Source organism: Meriones unguiculatus, chromosome 5, assembly GCF_030254825.1.
Source record: "Meriones unguiculatus strain TT.TT164.6M chromosome 5, Bangor_MerUng_6.1, whole genome shotgun sequence".
NCBI lineage: Eukaryota > Metazoa > Chordata > Mammalia > Rodentia > Muridae > Meriones > Meriones unguiculatus.
The window spans coordinates 118,733,005-118,745,456 of record NC_083353.1 but is presented as its reverse complement, the minus strand read 5'-3'; the positions used below and the strand labels follow the sequence as shown (position 1 = coordinate 118,745,456).

At 38.9% G+C, this 12,452-nt stretch overlaps 1 protein-coding gene across 1 annotated transcript in view; it reads right to left on the bottom strand.

Annotated features, from left to right (window-relative positions):
* LOC110564294 (uncharacterized) overlaps window positions 1–10,721 on the bottom strand; it is a 52,238-nt gene extending 41,517 nt beyond the window's left edge. The window contains exons 1-5 of the mRNA XM_060383416.1: window positions 10,590–10,721; window positions 9,817–9,906; window positions 8,737–8,949; window positions 6,547–6,689; window positions 4,929–5,032 (exon numbers count right to left, since the gene is read on the bottom strand). Of these exons, the coding sequence (XP_060239399.1) occupies window positions 4,929–5,032; window positions 6,547–6,689; window positions 8,737–8,949; window positions 9,817–9,906; window positions 10,590–10,683 (644 nt within the window). The 5' untranslated portion in view covers window positions 10,684–10,721. The remainder of the gene's footprint in view (window positions 1–4,928; window positions 5,033–6,546; window positions 6,690–8,736; window positions 8,950–9,816; window positions 9,907–10,589) is intronic.
* Window positions 10,722–12,452: the final 1,731 nt, after the last annotated feature.

Below are 12,452 nucleotides of genomic sequence, written 5' to 3'. Positions count from 1 at the left end.
ATATCCCAGAAGGAGAAAGACAAACATGGGATATACTCACTTATATAGACCTATAAGATATGATAAACATAATGAAATCTATACACCTAAAAAAGATAATCAATTGAGTGGACATGGGGTAAGATGATCAATCCTCATTTAGAAAGACAGATGGGATGTGCATCGAACGTATGACAGGAGTCTGAGCACATCTGAGCGCATCTGAAAGACTCTAACTAGCAGTGTTTTCAAAGCAAAGACTCATGACCAAACCTTTGGCAGAGTACAGGGAATCATAAGAAAGCAGGGGAGTTAGTCTGATGGGGAAAGGATAGGAGCTCCACAAGGACCAAATATATCTGGGCACAGGGTCTTTTCTGAGACTGACATTCAACCAAGGACCATGTATGGACATAACCTAGAACCTCCACTCAGATGTAGCCTGTGGTAGCTCAGTAACCAATTGGTTTCCCAAAGTGAGGGGAACAAGGACTATTTCTAACAGGAACTCAATGACTGGCTCTTTGGTCTCCCCACCCCCGAAGGGAGGAGCAGTCCTGTTAGGCCACAGAGGAGGGCTTTGCAGCCAGTCCTGAAGATACCTGATAAAACAGGATCAGATGAATGGGGAGGAGGTCCCCCCCCATCAGTGGACTTGGAAAGGGGCACGGTGGAGATGAGGGAGGGAGGGAGGGAGGGACTGGGAGGGAATGAGGGATCGGGACACGGCTGGGATACAGAGTTAATAAAATGTAACTGATAAAAAAAAATAAAATAAAATAAAAAAAAAAAAAAACCACAGGGCCAGATGATTTCAGCACAGAATTCTACCAGACCTTCAAAGAAGTGCTAACTCCATTTCTCTTCAAACTATTCCACAAAATAGAAACAGAAGGTATATTACCAAACTCATTCTATGAAGCCACAGTCACATTCATACCTAAACCACACAAAGAACCAAACAAAAAAGAGAACTTCAGACCTATCTCTCTTAGGATCATTGATGCAAAAATACTCAATAAAATAGTGGCAAACCGAATCCAAGAACATATAAAAGATATCATCCACCATGACCAAGTAGGCCTCATCCCAGGCATGCAGGAGTGGCTCAAAATACAGAAATCCATCAATGTAATCCACCATATAAACAAACTGAAGGAGAAAAACCACAAGATCATCTGGATATAAGCCGAAAAAAGCATTTGACAAAAATCCAACACCCATTTATGTTTAAAGTCTTAGAGAAATCAGGGATACAAGGCACATACCTAAACATAGTAAAGACAATATACAGCAAGCCTATAGCCAACATCAAACTCAATGGAGAGAAACTTAAATTAATTCCACTGAAATCAGGGACAAAGCAAGGCTGTCACTCTCTCCATATCTCTTCAACATAGTACTTGAAGACCTAGCTAGAGCAGTAAGATATCTAATGGAGATCAAGGGGATTCAAATCAGAAAGGAAGAAGTCAAAGTGTCATTAAGTGCAAATGATATGATAGTCTACATGAGCAAACCCAAAAATTTATAAAAAGAACTACTTCAGCTGATAAACACCTTCAGCAAAGTGGCTGGATACAAAATCAACTCAAAAAATCAGAAGCCTTCCTGTATAGCAAAGAAAAAAGGGCTGAGAGAGAAATTAAGGAAGCAACACCCTTCACAATAGCCACTAATAACATAAAGTACCTTGGTGTGACTCTAACCAATCAAGTGAAAGACCTGTTTGAAAAAAAAAAAAATTCAAGTCTCTGAACAAAGAAATTGAAGAAGGTATCAGAAGATAGAAAGATGTCCCATGCTCACGGATTGGTAGAATTAACATAGTTAAAATGGCCATACTGCCAAAAGCAATCTACAGATTCAATGCAATTCCCATCAATATACCAACTCAATTCTTCAAAGACCTTGAAAGAAAAATTCTCAATTTCATATGGAAAAAGAAAAAAAAAAAGCAGAATTGCCAAAACAATCTATAGGACAACAGATCTTCTGGAGGTATCACCATCCCTGACCTCAAGCAACAGGAGAGAGCAAGAGTAATAAAATCATAGTAATAGTAATCAAAACTGCATGGTACTGGCATAGAAACACAATGGCAGATCAAGGGAATTGAATAGAAGACCTAGAAATAAACCCACACACCTACAGATACTTGATTTTTGACAAAGAAGCCAAAGTCATTCAATGGAAAACAGACATCTTCAACAAATGGTGCTGGTATAATTGGATGTCTCCATGAAAAAAAAAAAAAAAGGAAATAGATCCACATTTATCATCCTGCACAAACCTAAAGTCCAAGTGGATCAAAGACCTCAACATAAAACCAGACACACTAAACCTGTTAGAAGAAAAAATGGGGAAGCTCCTTGCACTCATTGGCACAGAAGACAACTTCCTAAACAGAACACCAATAGCAAAGGCTCTCAGATAAACAATCAATAAATGGGACCTCATGAAACTGAAAAGCTTCTGTAAAGCGAAGGACACTGTCATCAGAACAAAATGACATCCTACAGATTGGGAAAATATCTTCACCAACCCTATATGTGACAAAGGGCTAATATCTAGTATATATAAAGAACTAAATAAGTTAAAAAGCAACAAATCAAGTAATCCTATCAAAAAAGTGGGGTACAGAGCTAAACAGAGAATTCTCAATTGAGAAATATGGAATAGCAAAGAAACACTTAAAGAAATGCTCTATGTCCTTAGTCATCAGGGAAATAAAAATTAAAATGACCCTGAGATTTCATCTTACACCCATCAGAATGACTAAGATCAAAATCTCAAGTGACAACACATGCTGGAGAGGATGTGGAGAAAGGGGAACCCTCCTCCACTGCTGGTGGGAATGTAAACTTGTACAACCACTTTGGAAATGGCACTTTCTCAGACAACTAGGAATAGTGCTTCCTCAAGATCCAGCCATACTACTCCTAGGCATATATCCAAATATGCTCAAGTACACAACAAGGACATTTGCTCAACCATGTTCATAGCAGCTTTATTCATATTAGCCAGAACCTGGAAACAACCCAGATGTCCATCAACAGAGAAATGTATGAAGAAATTGTGGTACATTTACACAATGGAATACTACTCAGCAATTAAAAACAAGGAAATCATGAAATTTACAGGCAAATGGTGGGATCTAGAAAAGATCATCCTGAGTGAGGTATCCTAGAAGAAGAAAAACATACATGGTATATACTCATTTATAGGTAGATATTAGACATATAAGATAGGATAAAGATACTAAAATCTGTACACCTAAAGAAGCTAAGAAAGAAGGAGGACTCTGGGTAAGATGATCAATCCTCACTTAGAAAGACAAATGGGATGGACATTGGAAGTAGAAAAAAAAAAAAAAAAAACAAGAAAGAGAAGAGGAGCCTACCATAGAGGGCCTCCAAAAGACTCTACCTACCAGTGAATCAAAGCAGATACTGAGACTCATGACCAAACCTTGGGCAGAGTGCAGGGAATCAAATGTAAGAAGGGGGAGTTAGTAAGACATGGAGATGACAGGAGCCCCACAAAGACCAAATATATCTGGGAACAGGGGTCTTTTCTGAGACTGAGTCTCCAACCAATGACCATGCATGGATATGACTTAGAACTCCTACTTAGCCCATGGCAGCTCAGTATCCAAGTGAGTACCCTAGTAAGGGAAACAGAGACTGTCTCTGACATGAACTCAGTGGCTAGCTCTTTAACCTCCGAACCCTGTGGGAGGAACAGCCTTGCTAGTCCACAGAGGAGGAAATTGCAGCCAGTCCTGATGAGAACTGCTAAGCTAAGGTCAGATGGAAGGAGAGAAGGACCTCCCCTATCAGCAGACTTAGAGAGGGGTAGGGAGGAGATGAGGGAGGTAGGGTGGGATTGGGAGAGAATTAGAGGGGGAGACAACAGCTGTACAATGTAAATAAACTGTAATCAATATAAAAATAAAAAAGAAAGACACACACAGTATATACACACACAGTATATAAGTGGATACTAGACCTCTCAGATAGGATAAAATCCATACACCTAAAGAAGATAAACAAGAAAGAGGGCCCAGGGTGAGATGATCAATCCTCACTCAGAAAGACAAACAGGATGGTCATTGCAAGAAGGAGAATACAGTAAACAGGATAGGAGCTTACCACAGAGGGCCTCTGAAAGACTCTACCCAGCATTGTATCAAAGCAGATGCTGAGACTCAAAACCAAACTTTGGGCAGCATGCAGGGAATCTGATGAAAGAAGGGGGAGATATTAAGACCTGGAGGGGACAGGAGCTCCACAAGGAGAGCAACAGAACCCAAATATCTTGGCACAGGGGTCTTTTCTAAGACTGATACTCCAACCAAGATTCCATTCACGGATATAACCTAGAACCCTGCTCAGATGCAGCCCATGGCAGCTCAGTATTCAAGTAGCTTCCATAGTAATGGGAACAGGGGCTGTCTCTGATATGAATTCAGTGGCTGGCTCTTTGATGAATTCTCCCTGAGGCAGGAGCAGTGTGTCCAGGCCACAGAGAAGGACAATGCAGCCAGTTCTGATGAGACCTGATAGCCTAGGGTCAGATGGAAGTGGAGGAGGACTTTCCCTATCAGTGGACTTGGAGAGGGACATGGGAGGAGACCTGGGAGGGAATGAAGGAGGGGGATACAGCTGGGATAAAAAGTGAATAAACTATAATTAATGTAAAAATGAAAATTTTCAAAAGAATGATAAATAAGTAATATGAAATTAGAAGGGGAGATTCTGAGCATTAAAAGTTCAGTTGGGATGAATACTGTCTAACACTTGCCCAAACACCACTTCATGCATCTTGTCCTGAATAGTGAGCTCCACGGAAAGCAAGGAAAGCCGTGTAAAATGATAGAAAAGCCTTTGCACACATCCTCTCAACTCGTGCACCGGTGTTGGAGGTGAAGGGTTCTGGAAACTCACAGGTTAGATGAGCCACCGCCAATCCACTTCCATTTCCCTTCGTATCTATTACGTCTTAATCCAATCCAGTATTTCTTTTGATAAAATATAAGCTTAAGTAAATTCTGTAAAAGAAGCAATACATCTTGTAATAAAATTGTCATCAGTTTGGTAGGAGAACAACCAAGAAAAGTCCCAGCTGTTCCCTGCTGTCCTGTCCTCCAGCCCTTCAATCCCTTCATGTTCACTTTCTAAAGTGATTTCCCACTAGTAGCTCATTTTTGTCAGAGCCAGTGTCAGTTACATAAGGTATCTAAAATGAAAACATCAGATGTCTATTGATACTTGGTTAATTAACTGATTTGTATTTCTTAGACAAACTCTCACTGTGTAGCTAAGGCTGGCCTTGAACTCACAATCTTCCTGACTCAGGAACCCAAGGGCACACTACACACTGGCTCATTAAATAATTTCTGACACTGTATAAAATTACTCAAATGATTTCTTTCTGAGGACTACAGAAGCCTGTGATATGTGTTCATCATAAGAGACTTCCTGACTTCAAAGCAAATCCACTAAGATGAAAACTCCTGTGTGAAAAGCCATGGATTAAGCTCCACTCTTCAGAGAAGAAAGCTTTCTGTACTTCAGAACTGTGAGTGACAGAACTTGAGGAAGAGATGGGAGACATTTGGAGGTAGTTACTGTGTCTTACATGAGACAGCCAAGCAGCGTGTTGCCTCATTGAATTTCAGAATGTATTCTAGACACAAGGTTAAACTTAACCCTGGGTACTGCATCATCCAATGGAAAACTATATTATTAGCTAACATTAAAAATTATTTTATGTTGTAATTGTTTAAAATGGATTAAATTGATATATAAATTTTGTACCATGCTCTAAATGACAGAGGTTTCAAAGTCATCCTCCAAGCTTTTCGATAGAAAAATATAATCTACAACTTCAGAGAGATTTCATTAGTAATAAATGTACAAAGACAATATCAGTATCTTGGCTACTTTGTTTTCTTTTAAATAATTATTTCAAAAGGTAGGCATCTTTTATGATACAAAGAATATTATGAAGTAAACACTGTGGACAGATTCAGTGAAATCTCTCCATGAGTTCACTGTATAACTGTGTAGCTGCATGGTTCTCACAACATTGCAGATAGGTTCAAAATATATTACTTTGCCTGTTGCCATCCAATTATTCATCTCAAGAGGTACCAATACTGGGTTCCAACAGCAAGCCCTAGACAGATGCCTCTGGTATCCTATAAAAATAAATAACTGTCACACACAGTATGTGCTGTGCCAAATGGTTAGACTTCATCAGGGAAAGATATGCTTCTCTGAGTGACTCTCTTGCAGACTCCCGAAAAAGGGAGGACACTGCATGACCCAACTGTCTCTTTAGTGACAAGTCTTTTCATAACAGACTCATGGCATTAAATGGGAGGCAGGAATGAGTCGACTAAGAAACTCTCATTGCATGATTTTTGCTCACATTACAGAAAAACAACATACAACCCCTAAAGGACTCTCTTTTTCAAAACACCTGCCTGAGCTCATATCTCATTATCTAAGGGTTAGAGAGGGAGTCTAAGATTAGAGAAACATATGAGAGTCCTGGTACCAGTTCAACATCATCATCTATCTTCAAAAGGGATAGGCTGCAATCCTGGCAGGTCTGTGAACATCCACTCCAGGACTTATCATCCTTGACGAGATAATAACATTTTATGCCATAGCAGAAACAGTGTCCTTCAACACATTTTCCTACAACAGAGAAGGTGAATGGTTAAACTTATTATTTTCTGGTATTCTGTTAGAAGATAATTCTGTTATTTATTAAACATCTATCACTAAGTAACATCTCACAGCTCTCAGAAACTGAGAGTCTAAGAATGCCAAGAGACCCCTCCACACCCATCCTCTATGTAGCACTGTTTATCATAGTAGAGATATGGAAACAACTTGAGTGTCTTTTGTGAATGAAGCATAGAAAATGTGGCATATACAGACAAAAGAATACTATTTAGCCTTTAAAAGGAAAAATCCTGCCAGACATGATGTTTTATGGCTGTAACTTCAGCACTCCACAGAGTGAGTCACAAGGATCTCCAAGATGGTGAGACCATCCTACCCTAAATTGTTAACTTCAGGACAGCCTGGGCTCTACAGTGACTTCGAAGTCATCCTGGGCTACAGAATGAAACAATGTCTCAACCAAAGCCCAAAAAGAGAGATCCTGACCTATTGAACAGTTATACAGTAAGAGTCTCTCAGGAGGCTCCTGCCTGCTATTCATCTCCTATAAGGACAAGTGTCCGTTATGAGGAAACTCATTACTAACCAGACAGCACAGTCACTGCAAACTTTCCCCTTCTCAGGAGTATGCAAGAACGTCCCTTAGAGGACCATGGATGAACTGGAGAATAGTGTGAGGAGTGAAACACACCAGGACCGTCCTTTATGACTCCACCCAGATGGGGTTTCTAACAGAGCCCAACGCTAAGCAGGACCTTGTGAGATCCCTGGAGGTTGGGGACCAAGCACTAGCTGCTCAGAGGCAGTTCTGTGAAGGACAGAATTCGAGATCTGCAGTAACGCACTGTGCCCACAGGGGCCCATTAGCTACTGTGCACATGGAGTGTGCTGTGGGCTCTGCCAGATGCTCTGACCTTAAGAGGCAAATGAAGGTTTGGAAGGTAATTGTCTGTTTTGATGTGGTGATGCCTTCAAGGGTATGCCCACTTGCCCAAAGGTGTCAGGCTGAATGTGTTAACACGTGTGTAGTTTATGTAGCAACATCATCTCAACAGGATCATTTTGTTGGTGAGGGGCTGGGGATGGCCAGAGTCTGTTAGTGGACTTATCTTCATCCTTCTTGTTGTGAAAAGGCATCACTGTGTAGCTCAGCCTGGCCTGGCATTTGCTGGCTACCTAAACTGTCCTCAAATTTAGAATTCTCCTGCTTCATCCTCCTAAACACAAACATTACAGCATTATGCTATCATTTAATGATGATACATATTTTATTCTAAAGTAACAACACATTTGATGAGCCTGGAATTCTTCAAGGATCCTTTGTGGAGATTTTTCTTTTTCTTTTCCCGATCTTATCATTGATTGCTTAATAAAGATTGTCAACTTCTATTATTAAAACATAGTGAGATCATCTGTAAAATATCTTCATAAATACTAAATCATGAACAAATATTTAATAATGAGTGGAAACTGTCTCAACTAAAGATAACTAGGTGTGCTACAAGGTATAAAAGATTTCTTGTAACACTTGACATTTTCATCTATTTGGCATCATTAACAGTGTCACTAATTGGCACCATGTTGAAGCCACCATGTGACCTGGAGGAAGAATATCTTGATCGCAACAGGCCATCTGTTTGAAAACAATGCATAAGGAAAACACACACACTTATTTTCATGATTGCATCCATGTAAATTCTGAGTCCTTTGACCCTAAATGTTTGGTAAATACAATCTTACTGGAAATTTCCATTTTCTATTAGCAACTTGGATTTATTCATGAGTTAAAACAACCTGAATTCTCATGGATGCTGACTTGTGATTTCATCCCCTGAGAACAGCAGGAGCCAGAATGGCCACTGACTTCTAGAAACTATAAGATTTTCCTATTCCAAGCATGAGTTTCTGGGGTCCCAGGCCTCTACATCAGATAAGGAAACTCCAAACCATTACCACAAAGATCACTAGCATCATAAGCTGCTAACTGGACTTCAAAGCTTCCAGAAAAGAAACAATACAGAATAACACAATTCTTTATTCATGATCCCCTTCATACCTGTGGGTTGTGAGCAACCTAAAATGATCTTGCTTTCCTTGTGGCATCTGTTCAGTTGTCTGTTGAGAGAGTCTAGTTGACCTCTGAGGTTATCAATCTCTGTAGACTTATTTCTTGATATGTCTTCTTTTAAGGAGATGTTACTTTTTAATGCTTGGTTCTCTTGATGGAGGGTATTTAGAATGTTCTCCTGTTCATGTTTTTCTTGAAAAACTAAAATTAATAGCAGATATATAACACCAAAAATGTTCATAACCGGTCAATATTGAAATTTAAGTTTAGAGAGAAAACTCATGTTGACCACCAACACATATCATAAATTTATTTGCTACTTTGACATTTGGAAAGTAACACCTTAAGTAACTCAATATAGAAATGGAAACATGAATTTCTCTCTATCTACAACTTCAATGTAAATTATATGATACAGCTGAATAATATTATAGTGAAAGTAACATATCTTCTAACTACTTCATTTTTTCACAGCCTACAACAAATAAATACCTAAGTAAAATATTCAGTGAACACTTTATACTAAAAATATGAAAATAAGAGACAGAAAGAAACTGAACAATACAAAATGGACCAGATGGAAAGCATAATATCCAGATACACAGACTGGGATGATTTCCCCTAAAGATGTGAAGCAATCAAATATTGCTAAAGCATTAATGTCTCCCTAAATAGACAGATCTCGTCTATTTACTTAAGAATGTCCTCAATACACACCGAGGAAAAGGTCATCGTGTCTTTTGCACAGCTGTTCCTCACAGAATGTTTACCTAAGATTCACAATCACCTGAGCTCAGACGGCAGACTGTCACCAAGTCCCCCAAAAGGAACATGGCCACCAAGGAGACAGAACAGGGCAGCAGCCCCAGATTTAAAATATTAGGTTTATCAGAGAACAGGACACTGCAGTCTATCAGGGGTAAAAACAGCCAAACACATGAAGTACATTTTATCTGGCAAATCTCTGATTGTAGTCAGGACAAGGGACAGAGTGTGTTAACTGTGTAATTAGAATCTAAAGTCATTACTTAAGCAGAAAGGCACAGGAGATGGATCTCAGTTACTCACTGTGTATCACCAACACTGCGACAGTTACCAGCAGAAGGGAACAAAAGATTCCGAGAGGTATCACAATGAGCTTCCAGGAGACTGAACACTCTTAAGTCAACAAAACAAAGCAAGAAAATCATTACCATGAAAAGAACAAGTCCAAACATTAATTATAATTTTGTGTAGGATGGAAACAAGGGAACATTAGTCTAAATATTTATAAAAGTGCATCATTCAAATTGACCGAAAATGAGCTTTCAAAACTGTAGCTTTTTGCCTAATGTTCCCCCACTGTAGAAATCCTACATGTGTGAAGTGTCACAGGAATTTTAATGGTTTTCACCTTTGGCCTTGTATTCTCAATTCTCCCAACTCAGCCTACACATAGCTAGAAGACAGGCATGTGCCCTCACCCAGTTCTGCAGGATCACTGGAGAGACAGAGTTTTCATTTCCTTTCTAGAAAATCTGTTGTTTTTTCAGACTCTAGTTTGTCTGTTAATTTTTAAACCTTTAAGTTTTCAAAATTCTTGACTAGACAAAACAAAACAAACAAAAACCTCTTAAGTTTTCTCAAATTTGAGCGAATAGATTCACATCTAGCTTCTCCATTCTCAAGAGCTTTTATCTGTCTCTGGTTGTTCTACTCTGCCCTTCTAGCTTTCTTTGGTTACCAGCTAGCAACTAGAAACAGAGTTTCTGTTTTCAGTAGGAGCCGGTGGGATGTTGTTTTCAAAAGTCAGAAGTTACAATGAACAAAAACAGGTGAATTTAGGCACTTGAAAAACTTACTTCTGTAGCCAGCTTCTCTGGGCCTCACTCCGTTCTGCAACCCTGAAGACTTATGAAATCTCACAGTTGTGTAAGTGATGTTCTGGTCACTCATCTTCCGGGTATGTGAAGTATGTTCTTGTTAAACCTGACCTTGAGTGATTTCTAAAGAAAAAGTTAAAATGCCCTTGGATCTGATGTTGCAGTGAGGTGGGAAAGGGTGGGGTCTGATTAACTCCATTAATGATCCAAACTCCCTAACATGGACTGACCCTGATTTCCACCACCCATGAAAACTCTTTGCAGATTTCTTTTAAATTCATTTATACTTCTAATGATCATAACAATTGTTTTTAAGAAGTATGGACAAATTTTTTAAAAAAATACTAAGTCATTGTAATAATGAAATGACCTGTTTGTTCAAAATACTCTACATACAGTTTAAAAAGTTAGGCAAATTTGCTATAACCACAAATCATTAAAACACTGTTAAAAGTATCAACTCAAATAATAAAATGCAAAGATTTCTGAATAAATAACATTTTTTGCTTTAAAATTATTTATATATTTTGATAATCACATTAAGATAAAAATGTTCTTGCAGTCTTTTTAGTTATTCATGTCTATCTGAGTTTCCCAGGCACCACCTTTGGGATAATATTTGAATGTTAATATAGCAGTTGATTAAAATTTGGGGCTCCAAGTATATAAATATTTCTGGGGTTGAAGCACAAACTCCTGAGATGTGCAACCTCTCCACCTAGCCACATCCTACACATTCTTCTCTAGGGTTGGGCCTGGTAAATAGAACTAGGAAAGATGCTAGAGGGTGGGATAACACAGAAAGACAAGTCTGTGTGATTTCCTGAATCTAAGACGTCTGGCTCCAAGTTTTTAAACATTCAACCTAACCTGGAATAACTGAAGAAACGAGGTGAGTGGAAAGATCATGGCAGGGCTGTAGTGTGAGAGCAACAGACAGGAAAATCACGGAATACAACCTGAAATTTAATCCCAAATTATTTCATGTCCACAATCATTTCACATATTATATTCTAGTAAAAGATGTTGCCAGAGGAGCCTATATGAAAATAAATTTTATCACCATGTCATTAGCTAATGCTCATAAGGATCCAATCTGATAATATAAATATATTATTAAATAGTAAATATTTAAATATTAAATATAAAAATTAGTCTTGACCATTACATTAATAACTAGGATAATACCTAACAGATACAGAAAACAAATGGTACATAGATTGATTATTCTCTAGTTTTTTTAATGGAGTTTTCTGAATTTATTCACATTTTCACCATTCTTTTTGGTTTGTTGTTCATTTGTTTTCTCTTTCTTTCTTTCTTTCTTTCTTTCTTTCTTTCTTTCTTTCTTTCTTTCTTTCTTTTTTGTTGTTGTTCATTTGTTTTCAAGACAGGGTTTCTTTGTATAGCCCTTGGCTGTCCTGGAACTAGCTCTGTAGGTCAAGCTGACCTCCCGGAGGTCTACCTGCCCCTGCCTTCTGAGGCTGAGATTAAAGCTGTATGCCACAACTGCCAGCCAAGATCGCTTAAGAAAAGGGAATCATGCGAGTAACCAGGGCATACCTAAATTTACTAGCATTCCAGCATTGGGCAAAAAAGCAAGTATCATTACCACAATTACTTGGCTCTATCTGGCTAATAATGAATAAAAATGGGGGATATAGACAAACAGGTGTTGGCTTATAGGAAATATTATGAGGAGCCTTAACCCTTCGTTGGAACATCCTGCGTCAGTTCTAGAACTAGCAGTGGTGGTGTCCGAGGTCTGAGTAGGTTCAGGAGACCATTGCCCCCAGGGGCGAGACGATTGCATGCGGGTTGATGCCCCAGGTCCCGCCTCTG